Below are 20018 nucleotides of genomic sequence, written 5' to 3' on the forward strand. Positions count from 1 at the left end.
ATTCATGTGAAACCACTGCCAAAGACAAAACGTGGAGTGGCACTTCTTCTTGTGATGCGGTGTCTCCTTGGTCATTCTGGGTCTGCTCTAGGGTATGTAGATTTCGCTTTTTGGTTGGCCAGACCACAGGCCTCTTTTTCTTTTGTTTACAGGCACACTCAATGTGTCCCTTTTTGCCACAGTGTCGACACACCAGGTCCTTACACCACCATTCTGATGCATGGTGACCTGGCTTACCACAGCAGTAACATTCCTGACTCCAGTTTTGTGGGTAGGTTCTTGTGACACCATATGCACCCTAAGAGATGCATCGATGTATTGTGCCTCCTTTATAGCCAGTTCCATGCAGACTGCAAGATCAACAGCTTTCTGTAAGGTAAGCTGAGCCTCTGTCAATAGGCATTTCCGTATAGCTTCACTGTGCAGGCCACACACAAACTGTCACATAAGGTGTCATTTAATATCTTCTTAAATTCACAGTGGTCCACAAGCTTTTTCAAAGTTGCTACAAATTGTACAACTATTTTGTCTTCTTTTTGGTCTCTTTTGTAGAACCTATATCTTTCAGCAATTACCAATGGTTTTGGAGAAAAAATGGGACCCCAGGATTTCCACAATGTCGCTGTAAGATTTGGTCTCAGGCTTAACAGGGTGTGGTAAGCTGCGTAGCAGGGAGTAGGTCTTAGCCCCTACAACACTTAAGAATATTGGCACCTTCTTCTCTTCTGTAATGTCATTTGCAATAACAAAAAGCTCCAAACGCTCACTATATATGTGCCATTGCACTATAGTCTCCTCAAAAGGTTGCAGTGGCCTGTAAGTGTAGACATGGTATTAGTTTCAGTTTGCACAATCAGTGCAAACAAGCTAGTTCTCACCCCCTTCCAACAACAACAAAGGTTTTTGTTTTTTTTTTGTACCTTGACTTCTACTTCCTTCTGTTGCTGAAGCAGCACAGGAATCCCATCCTTGTCGCCACCTTGTTATATCCTTGGGGCAACAGTCTTAGGAAGAAATCACTTGAGACGCAGAGAGCTGTAAACCTTAAAAGCAGCCATTTATTGCCACACACTGAACTAACCAAAACTGTCTGAGCTATCCCCTAATACTCTAACTCAGTTGCCATAGCAACAATGAGATTCTATTACCACGACAACCAAATACACAACACTGTCAACACTTGTTTGTGTTCTCGTTTTGATTTTTTTCAATACAATGTATTTTGTTGGCTGGTTTTTCACGTTTGGTACGAACAACATATTCTCATGCCTTGTTCCTGTTCCCCACACATCCCACAAGCACCATACCAGTGTTTGATTATATAATATTTTGCCACTAATCTATGTTAATTAAAACTTGAAATTGTGTCTCCCATCATTTTATTCTTCATCAAAAAACTTTCTTCACTCATTTTTCCCTTTCTTATCTGCCTGTCCCTTTCCCTTTGTCTGTGTTTCTTGCAGATCACTTTCATTCACATTGCCCCTCCAAGTCGCTTCTCTTCCATCTCACTCACTCTTGATTGACCTCACTTTCCTCTGAGCTCTCATCTCATGTTATATTTGTTCCGTTGTTTACTTTCTCTTATTAAATCTAATCCCTGATCCTGATCCTCCACTGGCTTGACTCTTGTGTTGCCTTTTACACCTGTGCTAAGTGGGTGTGAAATGCTACCAAATCAGAATTCTTCACTCACTTATAGTGACTGGTGACTGGCTGACTACACAATGTGCAAAGTAGTGGAAAATAGGAAAAAAACCCATCCCTTTCTATCTTTTTAAGTGTCTTCCTGCTTGCACCCAGTCCCATGTTCTGTTATCTTTCCCCTAATTTTCCCAATCCTTTGTCTTGTTCTTTGCCCTAGGGCAGAGGTGGGCAAACTGTGGCCCATGGGCCACATCCGGCCTGCAGGACTCTCCTGCCTGGCCCCTAAGCTCCTGGCCCTGAAGGCTAGTCTCCAGCCCCTCCCCTGCTGTTCCTACCCCGCCCCCCCCCCCAGCCTCTGCTCACGGCGCCACCAGCGCAATGCTCTGGGCGACTGGGCTGTGAGCTCCTTGGGCAACGCAGCTACAGAACTGCGGCCTGACCCGGTGCTCTGTGCTGTGCGGTGGCATGACTGGCTCTAGCGGGCAGCATGACTGCCTGTCCTGGTCTCTGGGCGGCATGGCTGTAGCACTGCCAACCACCAGTGCTCCAGGTAGTGCGGTAAGGGGGCAGGGAGAAGGGTGGGGGTTGGATAGAGGGCAGGGGAGTTCGGGGTGGTAGTCAGGGGGCGTGGGTGTGGCTAGGGGTCAGGGTGGTCAGAGGGCAGGGAACAGGGGGGTTGAATGGGGACAGAGGTCCTGGGGGGCAGTCAGGAAGGAGAGGAGGGGTTGGATGGGGCGGCGGTCAGGGGACAGGGAGGGGTGGATGGGGCAGGGGGCCCAGGGGATTGTCAGGGGACAGGGAACAGGGGGGTTGGATGGGGCAGGAGTCCCAGGGGGGCTGTCAGGGAGCCAGAAGCAGGGGGGGGTGGATAGGGGGCGGGGGCAGGGCCACGCCTGGCTATTTGGGGAAGCACAGTCTCCCCTAAGCAGCCCTCCATACAATTTCAGAAACCTGATGTGGCCTTCAGGCCAAAAAGTTTGCCTTCCCCTCCCTAGGGCCTCCCATCTGCTCCCAATAAACCCATCCTCCATCCTCACAGCCATTCCGATCCCATTAATTTTTTGTCTCCCAAGACCCCACCAGTCAGTTGATCATTTGACATTGCCCCCCTCCTCATTCCTTTATTCAATTGATCCTCTAAGCCAGCCCTTCTACCAGCCAGTGTCTCCCCTGCCTCCTCCAGCATACTGATTCTGTGCCTCCTTCCTGTATGTACTATCTGCCTTTGTTGTGTAAGGGTGTGGCTGCGGAGACCAAGGCCATCCTCCAATTTGGAAGGAGGGCCGTAACTGCAGAGGGCCGAGCAAACCAGAGCTGCCAGCAGCTTACATCAGGATCTCACTGCTGTGGTATGTAAATTAACTTCACTGTTAAGTACAAACTTCCCTGGGGCCTTTAAGAACCACGCACCTCCCCACTGATACTGCGCCTCTGCACTTGCAGCAAAATGATATGGCATGTGATAGAGAATGTGGAAGCCTAAGGGATGGATCTGTTAGAAGGGGAGTTTAAATATAAAGGTTTGTTGAGTACATTAAAGCCCTTCATTGAGTAGTATGTAAAATCAAGGGGGAAGATAATGAAGGCGACCTTGACTGCAGGGTCAGGTGCACACTGCAGCATGACTTCTTCCTTCCTCTGTCCAGTCACCTTCATAAGCAGAGACTGGGTAGTTCTTACCCTTGAGCAATGTTTCTGGCAGAGTTTTCTCTAGAACCAGGAGAAACACAGCTGTTGTTGGATTCCATTTTAGATCACAGGAGAGAAATAGGGGGTAAGCCTTTAAGTAGTATTTATATGGTTGTGTGGCACCCTCTTGTGTTAACAGTGCAATATTGCAAGGAAAGTTCTATTGCAGCTTCATATTAAAGAGTGGGAAATGGCGAGATACTTGCTTTGCTTTGCTTTGCTTTGGCTTGTAATTTTGGTTTGTTTACTGGTGTGGCTCCTTGCTTGCTCTGGACCTGAGGAAGCAAGATGTAGAAATGCTTTAATAGAGAAACATAAACACATGAAAATAAGTGTATGAGAAGGGACACACCTTGGAGGGAGTTTAATGCGGCTCTTCAGAAGTTAATATGCGAGTCCTTGTATAGGCACCGACTCCTATACAAGGGGAGAGCCCAGGAACTATTAATCTGATCTCCACTATTACAGTGAGAAAGTAAAGCCAGTCCAAGAAAGGTTGAGGTAGGGCTTTAGACCTGGTTAGGACATAGTACTTGTTAGATTTCAGTATGACGATATCAGCTAGATCAGGGCTGGACAACCTGAGCCTGAGAAGGAGCCAGAATGTACCAATGTACCTTGCCAAAGAGCCACAGTAATTTGTCAGCAGCCTCCCATCAGCTCCCCCCTGGCTCCCAGCACCTCCCGCCCATCAGAAGCCCAACCGATCAGTGCCTCGCACTCCCTCCCCACACCTCCCGATCACCTGTTTTTTGGGCGTGCAGGAGGCTCTGGGGCGGACAGGGAGGAGCGAGGGCATGGTAGGCTCAGGGGAGGGGGCGGTAAGGGGGCAGGGCCTGTCTGGGCAGGGACTGGCAGCAGGGCCTGTGGCAGAGCCAGAGGTTGAGCAGTGAGCACCCCCTGGCCCATTGGAAAGTTGGCATCTGTAGCTCCAGTCTTGGAGTCGGTGCCTATACAAGGACTCGCATATTAACTTCTGAAGAGCCGCACGTGGCTCCGGAGCCACAGATTGACCACCCCTGAGCTAGGTGCTTTCTTGTCCTTAAAGGTAGATTGTATGAAGAGATGACTACTTCATATCATTGTTAATATAAGAACTTCATAAGTTAAACTGATATTGTTATGGGATCTTAAATTAAACTCCTTTATTTTTTATATTTAAAATAGGTTCCAGATTCTTGCTGCCCATTCCTCTTTACTGTTTTCTTAAGCATAGGATTCATTTTCTGTGCTACAACTGCAGTGTGATAGTGTTCCCTGACCCCTATAGTCTTCCTCCCTGTAAAAAGATATTGTGCTGCTTCCTCACAATCAGATAGTGTCTTTCTCCTTGCTGTTATCAGCTGACTTGATTCTATTGAGGGATTTCAATGTGAGTGACATATGCTGGAGGTCTCATGCTGCCAGTACTAAAACATCTTTGGAATTTCTAAACATTATAAATGGCAATTGCCTAAATAAAAAAAGTGTTGCAGTCAATGCGGGGAATTCTGTATTAGACCTTGTCCTAACAGATGAAGAGGAACTGATCACATAACTAAAAGCTAATGTTAGCTTATGTATAAGTAATCATGACTTGATCATATTTATAATGTTCAAGCAGAATAAAGTGCAATCCTACAATAAAATATACTTGATGCTTTAATAGGGCTAATTTCAGAAAACTGAACATAATTATGAGCCAAATCATCTGGGAGGAAAAATGTAATAAAAAAATATGAATGATCATTGGGAATAATTTAAGGACACCTTATTAGATGACCAAAAAGCCACAATCCCACAATTGAGGAAGAAGGCTGTGATGGTTTAAAAAAAAATCTTGTTTAGAGAGGAAGTGAAAAGGGAGCCATAAAAAAATAAAAAGTAATATACAACAAATGGAAGAAAGAGGAAGTTGACAGGAATTATAGAAAATTCATAAGTGAAACCTAGGGACAAAAAGAATCCTGGCAGTGGTATTGATTCATCTCTAGATGAAAATGGTAGAATTATCCATAATAATGCAGAAAAGGCAGAAGTGTTAAATAAATATTTCTATTCCATATTTGGGGAAAAGCAGATGATATAAGTCTCATCATATGGTAATAACACACACTCTCTTCCATTAGTATCTCTGGGGGATGTTAAACAGAAGTTAGACATTTTTAAATCAGTAGGTCCAGATAACTTGCATCAAAGAGTTTTAAAAGAGCTGGCTGAAGAGCTTGCTGGGCCATTAATGTTGATTTTCAGTAAGTTTTGGAGCACTTGGGAAGTTCCAGAAGATGGGAAGAAAGCTAATGTGGTGCCAATTCTTAAAATGGGTAAATGGGATGACCCAGGTAATTATAGCCCTGTCAGCCTGACATCAATCTCAGGCAAGATAATGGAGTGGCTGATACAGGACTCGATTAATAAAGAACTAAAGGAAGGTAATGTAATTGATGCAAATCAACATGGGCTTATGGAAAATAGATCTTGTCAAGCTAATTTAATTTTTTTATGAGATTACAAATTTTGTTGACAATGGTAATAGCATTGCCATTATATACTTAGACTTCTGTAAGGTGTTAAACTTGGGACCACACAACATCTTGATTAAAAAACTAGAACAACATAAAACTCACGTGGCACACATTAAATAGATTAAAACTGCCTAACTGATAGGTCTCAAAATGTAACTGTAAACAGGGAATTGTCATGGAACAGGTCTGTTTCCAGTGGGGACCCACAGGGGTAGGTTCTTGTCCCCTTGCTATTTAACATTTTTATCAATGACCTGTAAGAAAACATTGATCAAATTTGCAGATGACACAAAATTTGAGGGAGTGATAAATAACAAAGAGGACAGGTAACTGATTCAGAGTGATCTGGATCGCTTGGTAAACTGGGTGCAAGCAAACAATATGTGTTTATACATCTAGGAACAAAGAATGTAGCCATACTTACAGGATGGTGGACTCTATCCTGGGAAGCAGTGACTCTGAAAAAGATTTGGGTGTAAGGATGGATAATCAGCAGAATCTGAGCTGCCAGTGTGATGCTGTGGCCAAGAGGACTAATGCAATCCTTGGATGCATAAACAAGGGAATCTTGAGTAGGAGTAGAGACTTTATTTTACGTCTGTATTTGGCACTGGTGTGATGGCTGCTGGAATACTGTGTCCAGTTCTGGTAGCCACAAATCAAAAAGGATATTGATAAATTGGAGAGGGTTCAGAGAAGAGCCACGAGAATGATTAGCTGATTAGAAAACATGCCTTATAGTGATAGATTCAAGGAGCTCAATCTATTAAGCTTAACAAAGAGAAGGTGAAGGGGTGACTTGATTGCAATCTATAAATACCCACAGGGGGGGCTCTTCGATTTATAGGTATAACATGATCCAATAGCCGGAAGCTGAAGATAGACAAATTCAGACTGTAAATGAGGCCTAAATTTTTAACAGTGAGAGTAATTAACCACTGGAACAATTTACCAAGGGTTGTGGTGGAGTCTCCATCACTGACAATTTTTAAATCATGATTGGGTGATTTCCTAATAGATCTGCTCTAGGAAATATTTGGGGGAGGGGCCTTCTATGGCCTGTGTTCTGCAGGAGGTCACACTACCTGATCGCAATGGTCCCTTGTGGCCTTAGAATCTATTAATCTGTACTTCCCCTTTCCCTACCCCACTACAGAAAATTCACAATGAGCTTCCCCTGTTCCTCAGAAAATTGACAGCTTCCCTCCCCCAATCTCCTGAAAGTCCATACTGTGCCTAGCCCAACTATCTGCAGGCTTCTTTCCAGTATGATGTGCAGGCTGTTCTTTCTCACATTTTCTCCTTTTCATCTCGTCAGTGCTGCCCGGAGAGAGTGGGTGTAGATGGAAGACATCCTTTATTACATGCTTCCCTGTTGTAAAACAGTCCAATGGTAATCCTATCCCAGTGCATGGTGTGTTTTAGGGAGTAAGACCCTACTACAGCTGCCATCTAGTGGCATTATTCCTTAGCATTTTTGTTGCTGACTCTTTTTTGTTTGTTTGTTTAAACCTGCTTTTTGAGTTTTCCCATATTTTGGGAGGACTATATATACAAAATGGTTACATCACTCCTTACTGGATATATAATGTAGTTCTATGTCACTTGAGTGATGATTGGCTAGAGTTCACAGAAAGAAAACTTGTCCAGGCTGGATTAGTGCCATATACTTGGGTTGGTTTCTCCATGTCTCCTCAAGAACATAAGAATGGCCATAGTGGGTCAGACCAAAGGTCTATCTAGCCCAGTATCCTGTTTTCCAATAGTGGCCAATGCCAGGTGCTTCAGAGGGAATGAACAGAACAGGCAATCATCATGTGATCCATCCCGTCATCCATTCCCAGCTTCTGGAAAACAGAGGTGAGAGACACCATCCCTGCCATTGATGGACCTATCCTCCATGAACTTATCTAGTTCTTTTTTGAACCCTGTTATAGTCTTGGCCTTCACAACATCCTCTGGAAAAGAGTTCCACAGGTTGACTGTGTGTTGTGTGAAGAAATACTTCCTTTTGTTTATGTTAAACATGCTGCCTATTTATTTCATTTGGTGATCTGTATTTCTTGTGTTGTGAGGAGTAAATAAACACTTCCTTATTTACTTTCTCCACACCAGTCATGATTTTATAGACCTCTATCATATCCCCTCTTAGTCATCTCTTTTCCAAGATGAAAAGTCCCAGTCTTATTAATCTCTCCTCATACTGAAGCCGTTCCATACCACTAATCATTTTTGTTGCCTTTTTCTGTACCTTTTCTAATTCCAATATATCTTTTTTGAGATGGGGTGACCAGATCTGCACAAAGTATTCAAGATGTGGGCATACCATGGATTTATATAGAGGCAATATGATATTTTCTGTTGTATTATCTATCCCTTTCCTAATGATTCCAACATTCTGTTCGCTTTTTTGACTGCCGCTGCACATTGAGTGGATGTTTTCAGAGAACTATCCACAATGACTTCTAGAGTGGTAACAGCTAATTTAGAACCCACCATTTTATATGTATAGTTGGGATTATGTTTTCCAATGTGCATTACTTTGCATTTATCAACACTGAATTTCATCTGCCATTTTGTTGCCCAGTCACCCAGTTTTGTGAGATCCCTTTGTAACTCTTCATAGTCAGCTTTGGACTTAACTACCTTGACTAGTTTTGTATCATCTGCAAATGTTGCCACCTCACTATTTACCCCCTTTCCCAGATCATTTATGAATATGTTGAATAGGACTGGGCACAGACCCCTAGGGGACACCACTATTTACTTTTCTCCATTCTCAAGTATTACTCCTGTCCCATTTGCAAAATCCATTGCAGGAGAGACCATTTTTCTTAGCGTTATCCAGAGTCCATAGTTGTAAAGAGAGCAATTTTAACAAGAGCCACTATGAGACCCAGGGTGATGGTAATGAAGGTGTAGCGGGGTGAACACCCACTCCAGCCCTGAAGAGGGCTAGGGAAAGGAGCAAAACTCCAGCTGATTGGTGAAGTGGCTGCAGCTGGGGCCACGCCCCAAACAGAGCAACTCGGCCTTATAAGAAGGCCAAGGCAGCCAGAAGCTGAGGAGTCTCATTTTGATTGGAGAGAGAGACAGGCCTGGCTGCTGGGGACCGCACCTGAGGCAGGGCTGGGGAAAGGCCTTGGGGGCAGGGAAGCCCTAGGCCAGCAACTCCCCAGACTGCAGGGCCTGGTCCTAGGCCCACAGGGGTATTGGGATTGCAGAGGGGCAGCCTGAGGATGGATAAAGGCAGCAGTCCAAACACCTAGTTGCCTGTAATGATTGGCTGATAGACTGCAGTCTGCCCCAGGGCACAGGGGCTAGATGGTGGCTGGCATTAGCCATGACTGAGGCAATGTGGGGATAGAGGGTGGGGGTTCCCCTGGGTGGGGAGACCCAGAGAGAAAGTGGGGTACTGCCTGGGGGCAGCACCCAAGCCAGTGCACTGGGGTCCGGGAGGGACATGGCCGCCAATGACAGGCGGCACACCTGGCCTACAGAGGGCTCTCTGACGGCTGGTGAGCTAATTCCTGAGATGATCAGCAGGAGGTGCCGCACGGGTGAGTCTGCGTCTGATTGCAGGAGGAATGCAGAGATGCTCTTGGAGACGTCAAATGTGTTTCAATAGCTGAAGGCATTCCAGAATTCTCCAAAAGAACCATGAATGATTGCAGGAGTGACTGCCATCCCCTGAGGATGTGGAGGTGAAGGTAAGATAAGAAGAAAGCTGATGACTGTTAAATAATCAGGAGAGAGAAAACCTGTTACCTGTCCCCAATCCTGAGTATATCTCCTGTGATATGTGATAGGAGTGTATATCTTCTGTGAGTGCCTTCAATTCTCACTGAAGTCCTTTGATTAATCAAAACGCTTAAGCACAAGATTAATTTAAGCTATGGGACTTAAAAACATGCTTAAGTGCTTTGCTCAATACGTATGGAGTTAAGCACATACACCTCTACCCTGATATAATGTGACCCGATATAACACGAATTCGGATATATTGCAGTAAAGCAGCGCTCCAGGGGGGCGGTACTGCGCACTCCAGCCGATCAAAGCAAGTTCGATATAGCACGGTTTCATCTATAACGCGGTAAGATTTTTTTTTTTGGCTCCCGAGGACAGTGCTCTATCGGGGTAGAGGTGTATTAAGCACAAAGTTAAGTACAAATGGCCTTGCTGAATCATGGCTTGGAAGCTGAGGAATGGTGTGGAAATTCAGTCCCAGACTTTGTCATTTCATGTGTGGTTTTTTTTTTTTTTTTTTTTTTTTTTTTTTTTACTGAGATGAGTATAATGCAGTTTATTCAAAGATTACTAAATATGAAACACAATAAGGATTTACAGTACATCTTGTTTTTGCCAGATCACTTGTGTGAAATGAGAATATAAAAGGCAGTGATAACTATTTACATGGCATTTTGATGTAACGAATTTAGCTCTTCTTTTGAAGCTAGTTTTAATGTTTGGCTTTGCAAATACTTAACATGTTCTTCTTGCTAGAATGAATAAATAAAGCTTTTTTTATATATTACTATAGTATAATCCTGCACATTAGGGCTAATTTCTAATACAATAACTCCTCACTTAATGTTATTTTGTTGTTCCATTGCTGATCAATTAGAGAACATGCTTGTTTAAAGTTGCGCAATGCTCCCTTCTAACGTTTTTTGGCAGCCGCCTGCTTTGTCCACTGCTCGCAGAAAGAGTGGCCCATTGGAGCTAGTTGGTGGGGGCTTGGAACCAGGGTAGATCGGCAGTTCCCCTATCAGCTCCGCTAAGTTCCCTGTGCGGCAGCTGCCCAGCAAGCTATCAATTGCCGGCAGTTTGATTGCTGTGCATGGGGAGGAAGCGAGGTGCTAATGTCTGGGTGTCCCCCTCCCCCTACTCCTACACCCCATTTCCACAGAGTGGGGGGACACCACAGGGTTTGGGACTGAGGAGCTTGCTGGCAGCAGCTGCTGTCTCAACTTGCTGATCTACTTTAAAAGGCAGTGTACTTAAAGTGGGGTCAGCGTACTTAAAGGGGCAATGCGCAACTGTCTCGCTCACACACATGGTGTGTGTGTCTCTCTCACTCATACACACACACACACACAAACGGTGTATCTCTGTCTCTCTCTGTCATGCTGTGTCTCCTCTCTCCATTCCTGCTGCCTTGTAGAGTAAGTGTACATTAACAACGAGTTAACCCTTGAGGGCTCAGCCAAGTGCTAGTTCATCATTTAGCAGTGAGGCATTCCCTGGGAAATATCCCTCCCTCTTCCACCCTGTGACTCCACCAAGCTTCACAATCATCACTGCTGTGTACATTATTAAATTGTTTGTTTAAAACTTACAGTGTGTGTGTGTATTTTTTTTTCGCCAGACAAAAGACATATACACACATTTTTATATATATATATATATATATATATATATATAAGTGTGTGTGTATATCTTTTGTCTGGCGAAAAAAATTTCCCTGGAACCTAACCCGCCTATTTACATTAATTCTTATGGGGAAATTGGATTTGCTTAACATAGTTTCACTTAAAGTAGCATTTTTCAGGAACATAACTACAACATTAAGCGAGGAGTTACTATATACAGAAAAGTGTAAAATCATATGTCCTCTGATATAATACAAATGAGGTAAATCTTCATTTAAGATTATTCAGCATGTTCTGCTACTGAAACATACAGCTACTAATGATTAGCTTTAGTGCATTTTGGTTGGTGTAAGCTATCCTGAGGTAAAAAAGAGCTTTTCTAGGCATTTATAGTTATGAGCATTATTTCAAGTCAGAAGAAATACTAGCCTTCTGCTAATAATCCGCAAAGGGGTGGGTACATCACACTTTCCCAAGGCACTTCTTAATGAAGTGTCCCACTAATTTCTGCGGTCTCTGCTGATACTCCACAAGCACATCATGTGAACTGCTAATCTGATCCCCTTCAAGTCGATTCAGAAGTGTGACACACACCACAGCAGCTAGAGATAAAAGAAATAGTGTTTGTTAGAAATGACATTTAGGTAACTTTCACAGTGAGAAAGCATGAGAGCATCTTCTATTTGTACACCCCTGTTTGAGGTATCAAAACAGACAAGAGGAGATAAAGCCAAGGAAACTAATAGTTTCAGTGATGGGTTTGAGCAGTTCACAATGGAAATCACACCTTATAATAAATAACTAGATTAAGTACCTATTTCACTTTAGATGTTATTTTAAAATTACTAATAGCTTGAAGCAAACTATAAAGCCATTAGTAAATTTGAAGGAGCTGCTCCAACATATGGTCACATTCAGAACATTCATGGTCATTGCATGATTAGAACCTTTTTCTGAATGGGATTTATTTATTTTTTTTCAAGAAGTGTGTCAAGAAGTCTGGTAAAATTGCCTCAGAGAATAAGTGTATGTCTACACACCAAACACTGTGCATAGGCTAACCTACTTGAGCTAGCTTGAATCAAACTACTGTGGGTAACAATAATGATGAGGAGAGTAGGTGCAGTGTGGGCTTCCCGAGGAGAAAAAAAATGGGAGAAAAAGAGGTAATGAATTCCTCACAACAAGTAATGCTCTCATATCTCAGACCAATTAGAAAAGGAAGACTTTGTGACCTTAGAACATGGACATAGCAAATGGGAGAGTAACTTAAAATGAGTACTCTAAAGTTGTACTAGATCAACTTTTCTTAGGTCACCTACCTAAACTTTAACTACCTCATAACTAAAATTCACAAGAGTCCATACTTTTTTATTGGGAACCGCATTATTCACCAGGCAACTAAAAACCCTTCTTAATTGTTTCAGAATTGCAAATGCAAATCTCGTTACTCTTTCTCTCTTGATATTTCATTTTGATATGCAAGTAAAGAAAGTGACTATAGTTTCATATACATAGAGGCTACCTGACTGATTAAAGTTACTGCAGTTTCCTATCTGACTTTAAGACAGTTACAATAGTGCCTTCAGATAGGTTGGTACTTGAATGATTGCTTCTCAATGCAAGGCAAGAGCTGGAATAGCTACTAATCAGGACTAAACTAGATCAGAGCTGTATGAGGGGATTTACATAGACCTGGCACACATACACTGCAAAGTTCTAGCAAATCATACTAAAATAAACTTAACAGCATCTATAAATATTTATAATTATATATGCAAATTGTGCAGTATTGTAACTTTCCACTGCTATGAATTTAATGCTTTGAAACTCTGTACACTGTACATTTTCTGCAACACAGATGATTCAGTCTAAATAAAATGTCATGTATCCAATTACCTCTGACACCACTAAGATTACAAATAGCAGCAAAAACTGAAGATTCCATCTCAATGTTTCGGACTCCAGCATCATAAGCTGCCTTCAAATACTGCAATTTCTCTTCTTCAGTATATAAGCAGATTGCACCATCCAGACGGGCTTGGCCTATAAAGCATATAAATATAGATTTTTTTTTTTATTTATTTTTTTTTTTTTATTTTTTGTATTTATTTATTTTTGGTACTGATGAAAGTACAGGGGACAGTTTCAGTCTCTAAGGGACACAAGATTGTTACAGTTTCTATACCCTTCCTAATTTTTATCACAGCAGGAAGCTCAGTTTTCACTTAAAAGGCACTCTGTAAATGTAATTTATTAGTTATTATTTGAATTTAGGATCAGAGTAATTAGATATGAAAAGACCAACTACTAAATTATCAAATTCATAAACAGGAAATATAGTCCCTCAGATGAATTAAGTATCAGATTTTAATTGTGATATTTCCTCTCTGCTAGTTTGATGCATTGATTACTTTTGAGTTTAACGGTCCCCTAAAAAAGCATCCAGATCTGCTAATGCCTTTCTAATGCAGTGAGGGGAGGAACAATCTCAGGCCTTTTGATGCTTAGAAGATTTTTTTAACATAAGGAGAAATCAAGAGTTTTTTAAAATTGGACATTATTGGTGCCTATTTTTAGGAAAGAGTTAGCTTATTCCAGCTCTTTAGGGCTTCAGCCCCAAAGAAACAGATTTTTTTTATTAAGCAGTGTTAGACTGCATACAGCCAAAATAAACTTTACAGTTCTCTAGTTACCATATTTTTTGTTTTCGGGAACTGAATTCCCAAAGCTGAGGTTCTCTGCCTGTTTGCAAATTTTGTAGTAGATTTGGTAGCATCCATAGGAAACCTGCTGGTTTGCTTTTAGGACCCACTGACTGGACCATGGACTCATTATCCTTCCTAACGGTGCCTGAAGAAAGCCACATATTGACATTGTTCTGCTTGAGATCTGCCTTGAGCACTGCTAGAACCATGGATTGTGTGCCCTCCAAGCAATGCTCTTCTTGCAGTATATCCAGCCACAACTAGAGGCAGAAGTGCCAGATATTTGGAGAGAAAGCTTGTTCTCACAAGATTTCCAGCTCAGTTTGTAGACCTGGGAGGGAAACATCTGAAATTGTGGATGCTTATCTAAATCAATCCCGAATTTAAAGCCGTGATGTTTGCCCATCCCAAATGTGGCAGTATTGATGTAACATCCAGTTATCCAATTAATGGTTAATTAAGGATGAATCAGCAACTCTTTCCAGGGCTGCTTACAGAAAATTTCTTCTAGACACATGAACAATTAAAAGAAAAAAATAACCAATAACTCTCATTATCAATTCCACAGTGCACTAACGGTGATTATAGCAACTCCACTAAATAAATACCCTGATAATTCAGTAATCAAAAGATCTACAATTTATGAGCTGTCAGTCATTGTCAATTCTTTTTTTAGATAGTCATTTAGGGGGAAAAAACACCACAAAATTACACCCTCATACAGCAAAGGCTTAAATACATGCTTAAATTTAAGCATATGAGCTGTAGTCTCATTTAGATCAACTGGACTACTCATCTCATTAAAGCTAAGCACATATTTAAGTGCTTTGCTGGACTGGGGCCTAAATTCCCTAATCCAGTTTGATTTGCATACATTACTGTTTACTAATTTACTTCTATTGTTCTATTGCTAGCCTTACCTTCATAGAAATCCAAAGTGCACATTGTATTTCCAATTACTGTATTGAATTCATTTATCTCCTTACTGCACTGCATCAGTTCCTTAGCTAGTTGGTCATCTAGGTTGGTACTGCGAATTACAGTCTTTCCCAGAATAACCTGTTCAAATTGAGGCTTGAAGGTAGCATCTACTGATTGACTGGTTATTACCACTGAGCCTGGCTCCAGACCTGTTGTAAAAAAAAAAATACATATAGTGAGCTGTTCAGCCTCTCTGCTCGTATGTAAACAAGGTACATTATAGCCCAATCCTGCTCCTACTGAAATCCAATAAGAGTTGCCACTAAATTCAATAGGAGAAGTATTAGGATCTATGTGCATGTTGGTAGTTTATTATTCCAAATGCTTTAAAATAACTCTATAGAGGAGACACAGTATACTGCTAATTAAAAAGGTATTTATATAAAGGACAATACAAAGGGCTGTAAAGTAATCTTAGTGGTCTGACAAATCCAAACTGTTAAGGAAATATTTCACATAGGGCATGAATGATCTTTTCTCCAGCTTGCTGCAGATCTCTTCGCTCAAGCACATTTTCCTGTCTGGGGAGTGAGATATTGCCTTTTATTGTAAAATTATATAACTCAAAGAATTCTTTAGCTGATGGGTAATTAGGTCTCAGGAAAAATAAGAGTGCTATGTATGACTAAAAACCTGAACATTCTCTCTCTCTCTTTCATGATCCAGAATTCTGAACTAAGGCGTGAAAGATAGGAACTCACGTGTCCTATAGCAGAACTAAGATCCACTCACTGGGACTGTACCTGTATTTTAAAGATGATCTTAAAACCCTAAAAAGGTGTGTGTGGTTTTTTTTTTTTTTTTTTTTTTTTTTTTAAATATTGGACTTGCATTCTTTTTCACTTCTCTATGATGCCTTGAAAGGAATTTCTTCTGCCTTTCTTAATATTAGAACAAACAGGAATGTCAATTTTGGTGCTCCCTTATTTGGATGGAGGACTTCTCTGGGATGTATAATGTTCGCTCTGACACCTTACTTTAAAAGGTATTATTGCTGAATCTTGAATCTAGTCCCCCTTTATTCAAAATGTTTAATTATTTGAATCAAATAGATATTAACAAAAACAAGCAAAAATTTTACACAGGCAGGCTGATTAAAACTCCCTTTCCGTTGTTCAGCTTTCACTCTCTTGATTCTTGTGTCATTTCACTAGTTCTCCAGTCATCAGAGAAACATTCAGGCTGTACAGGAACAGAATTGTTAATGTACAAACCAAGCAAAATATTAAAAAAAAAAAAAAGTCTTCAGGATTTCTTTATACATCATAAAGAAGGAAAAGAGGGCACAAATCCAATTTATTTTCCTTTGCAAGTCACCTTTTAACCTCTGTTTTATCTGTAAATTGTGGGTGGTCATATTACCTAATAAATATTCACCAAAGTGTCATGAGCATTAATTAATTTGTAAAGCCCTCTGAAAATGAAATAAGTGTTAGTCATTATCATTATTATGCCTCTGTTTTATCAGCCTTTAACTGCAGAGATGCTTTAATTTCAAGAAAAGAGAAATATGAAGGGGAAATACCTATTCCACCAGAGGTGCCAATGCGAATAATGGTTACGTTGGAACACTTGGAGTGATACAGCAGCTTTATCAGCTCATGTAACATGATTGCAATAGAGGGAATGCCCATACCATGCTGAAATGAAATCAGAAAGTCACATTGAACATTAATATACATTATTAACAGAAAAGTCGGGAATTGGAGCAGAGCTCTGTAATGAATCACTTTGAAAAATACATGCAAAAGTATTCTTGTACAAACCTAACCTATGGGCCAGGGCAGAAGTTTATTGTGGTCAATAGAAAGACTTCTACTGACTTCAATGGACTTTGGATCAGGTCCAGTGTTCCCTAATACCCTGGGTTATGTTAATTTTAAAAACGTTATATTTTCTATATTCTAAACCTGAGTCCCATTCTAATCTTTTACAGTTACATGCCCTCACAAAGCTTCTACACGGCCCAAGAGCAATGTTCACACTAGTTCTTAATGACCTGAAACACTGGTGATTCTAGCTGAGCTAAAATCTTACAAAAGGTGGAGGCTGTGGTATAGTCACAAAGTTCACAAGCCTGAATCTGCTCCCGCTTACATCATGATGTGACACTTCACATCTTGAGGGAAAGAGAGCAGCACAACAGGGCCACAGTTGTGGAGTTGATGCTATGGGCTAGGGGTGGGTTTTCAAAAGTGCTCTTGGGTATGTCCACACTGCAATAAAAAACTCCTGGCACCGAGTCTCGGAGCTGGGCCAACTGACTCAAGCTCACAGGGCTTAGGCTGCAGGGCTAAACATTGCAGTGTAGGCCTTTGGGCTTGTGCTGGAGCCCACGTTTGCAGTGGTCTCAGAGTCCAGGCTCCAGTCTGAGTCTGAACATCTACACTGCAATTTTTAGTTCACACCTTGAGCCCCACAAGTCCAAGTCCCCTGACCCGGGCCAGCTGCAGCTGTGCCATGGGTCTTCTATTGCAGTGTACACATAGTCTATGTGACTTAGTAGCACAAGTCCCATGGACTTTCATTGGTACTTGTACTCCTGAGCCACCTACGTACCTTCTGAAAATCTCACCCTGGATCCTCTGCCATAGGTGAGAAACAGCCACCTTTGTTCCTTCCCCATCTGCACTTAGTGTAAGCAGTCTCTGTGGTGTCCCTAGCATAGGACCAATAGGGTAGAAAACATGCTGGTCATGATTACAAAGGATTGTTGTGGCAGCCAGGAATCACTGGGATGTAGGAATATGCCAGCCATACCCCTTTTCTCCTTGGAAAGCCATACTACCCTGGGATCTGGAAGGAGAGGTGGCATAAAGCCATTGCATCTATGTGACACAGTGGTTACCCTTACATGGGGGAAATTCTGAAGGAGCTGGCTGAGCCAGCTTTCCGGCTACTTTGCACCACTGAAGTAGACCTGAAAATTTGGATGTATATCCTCTAAAGAAATATTTAAAAGAAATATGCATTTATGTCCCGTTTACAATATGCTTAAATTGTTGATTCAGTTGCAACTACTGCATTGTATATTGAAAAACATTCTGTTCTACTTCAGGAAAACTCAAAACAAAAATCAAGGACTAGGCCTTGTCCTTTTCTTTAGAAGCACTGGCAAATATAATTCCTCTCCCTCCCCTCCCCTCCTCCCCCCACCCCCGCCTCTTAATGCTTAATACTTACACTGACTGATAACACGGGTCCTACTTTGTACATCGCGTAACGGTCCGTTCCTGCACAGATGTTGGGATAGTCAGCACCGACGCTCCCAAGGCCAAGCTCTTCAGCTATGTAGGTGATAAAAGCTTTCATCCGTGAAGGGCTTCCTCCAACACATACAAACTAGCATGGACAGAATTCAACAAACCACATCAATTATGCAGCTGACTACATGATGCAGCATATTCAAGAACAGGCAAAAGTAAATATGATAATGCAAAAGGTTTAATCAGAATTATTCCCAACTACATTATTTTTATTATTACACTCCTGGTAGAGGTCTGTAAAGACAAATGTTTAAAAATAAGGCTTAAAATGGACTTAGAAGTTCTCTGTCATTGCCTGACAATGGAATTTCATTAGTATAGTGCAAAATGTAGACGTAGGGCTACATCTGTTTAAAATGGCATTTTGTATTGGGGTATGTTTTTAATAATAGGTACCAGAGGCAGAGTGAATGTAAAGGAGAAATTATCTGAATATGTCAAGGGAGGGAGGGCTCCATAACTGTATTGGCATATAGAGAACTAGCTAGGAAGGAACCCTGAGGCTGAGATAGCACTTCCCAGTTGGAATATAGTGGTATTGCCAAACCCAAGAGTTCAAACAGCAAGCCTAAATAATACCATGAGATTTATTTTTGATCCAGTATCCACATAGAACCCATTTCCAGGTCACATACATTGTAACACAGTGGTGGGCAACTTGCAGCCTGCAGGCCGCACGTAACCCATCAGGGTAATCTGCTGGCAGGCCGCGAGACAGTGTTTACGTTGACCGTCTGCAGGCATGACGCCCACGGCTCCCAGTGGCCGTGGCTCACCGTTCTTAGCCAATGGGTGCTGCAGAAAGTGGCGTGGGCTGCAGCGACGTGCTGGCCGCCGCTTCCCCCAGCTCCCACTGGCCCGGAACGGCAAACCGCAGTCACTGGGAGCTACGGGCTGCCATGCGTGCGGACGGTCAATGTAAACACTGTCTTGCAGTCTACCGGTGGATTACCCTGAAGGGTCACATGTTGACCACCACTGCTGTAACACCTTTGCTAATAGCACTGTGGCCTAAAAAAGAAAGGCAGTTAATGTTATCTCTGACAAATTTAGCTCTCATGGTTAATGTATAAAATATATATGAGGCACTTTCTGTCACCTCAGGAGTGTTATTTCAGGTATGGGGCTTTTGTTTTCAGTGGATTGGGCAACTCATCTCATATAAACCTTGTACGAGAAGCTACCACCATAGATGCAAAAGCAGGACAAAATGCTAGTGTACTCAGTAAATGCAATATGGGCCAAAGTCTGCAGTACCCACTCAGTCCTTACCCATATAAAACTTCAACTAGGATGCTAAGACCTTGAACCTGCTCCCATTGAAATGAGTGAAAGTTTGATATTGACTTCAGTGGGAACAGGGTAAGGCCTCACAAGGGAGATTTGCCTGACTGAAGCCTGAGTAGGGACTGCAAACGTTGGCCCAATATTCACAAAAGGACACTGGCAGCTCTGGTAAACCTAAAAATTGTATGATGATGCCAGCGTTCCCACTGAGAAGGTCTTACCTTCTTTCCATGCATTTCTCAAACTGATTCATGCTGCTGTCTTTAATCTCATCCTGCACACAATTACATTTTAGTGGGAGTAGCACAGTCTGCTGACATGTTTAAACTTCCAGAATGAAATCAAGGTTCTTACCTTTACATCTCCAAACAAGGCAGGAAAATCATGGGTGCCAGTCCCAAGAGCAAAATGGTACAGGATATCATCTTTCATTTTCTCAAGGTGAGGGTTGGAGAGATGAATTAAGTTATCTCTGTCATGGAAGTGGAAAATATATATAAACTCCAAAAAACTATGTTAAAAGAACATTATTAAAGTTGTAAAAGTCTAGTGCTCAAAAGTTAG

The 20018-nt window shown here is 41.9% G+C and overlaps 1 protein-coding gene across 3 annotated transcripts in view; it reads right to left on the reverse strand.

Moving 5' to 3' along the window:
- Positions 1-10128: 10128 nt before the first annotated feature.
- The window catches only part of UPP1 (uridine phosphorylase 1), a 28744-nt gene continuing 18854 nt past the window's right edge, over positions 10129-20018 (reverse strand). For all 3 annotated transcript variants that reach the window (XM_054019443.1, XM_054019444.1, XM_054019442.1), the window contains 6 exons: positions 19809-19926; positions 18085-18243; positions 16427-16541; positions 14841-15050; positions 13112-13258; positions 10129-11814 (listed from right to left, as the gene is read on the reverse strand). In XM_054019443.1, coding sequence (XP_053875418.1) covers positions 11675-11814; positions 13112-13258; positions 14841-15050; positions 16427-16541; positions 18085-18243; positions 19809-19926 — 889 coding nt within the window. In that variant the 3' untranslated portion in view covers positions 10129-11674. The remainder of the gene's footprint in view (positions 11815-13111; positions 13259-14840; positions 15051-16426; positions 16542-18084; positions 18244-19808; positions 19927-20018) is intronic.

This window comes from Malaclemys terrapin, chromosome 2, assembly GCF_027887155.1.
Source record: "Malaclemys terrapin pileata isolate rMalTer1 chromosome 2, rMalTer1.hap1, whole genome shotgun sequence".
Taxonomy (NCBI): domain Eukaryota; kingdom Metazoa; phylum Chordata; order Testudines; family Emydidae; genus Malaclemys; species Malaclemys terrapin.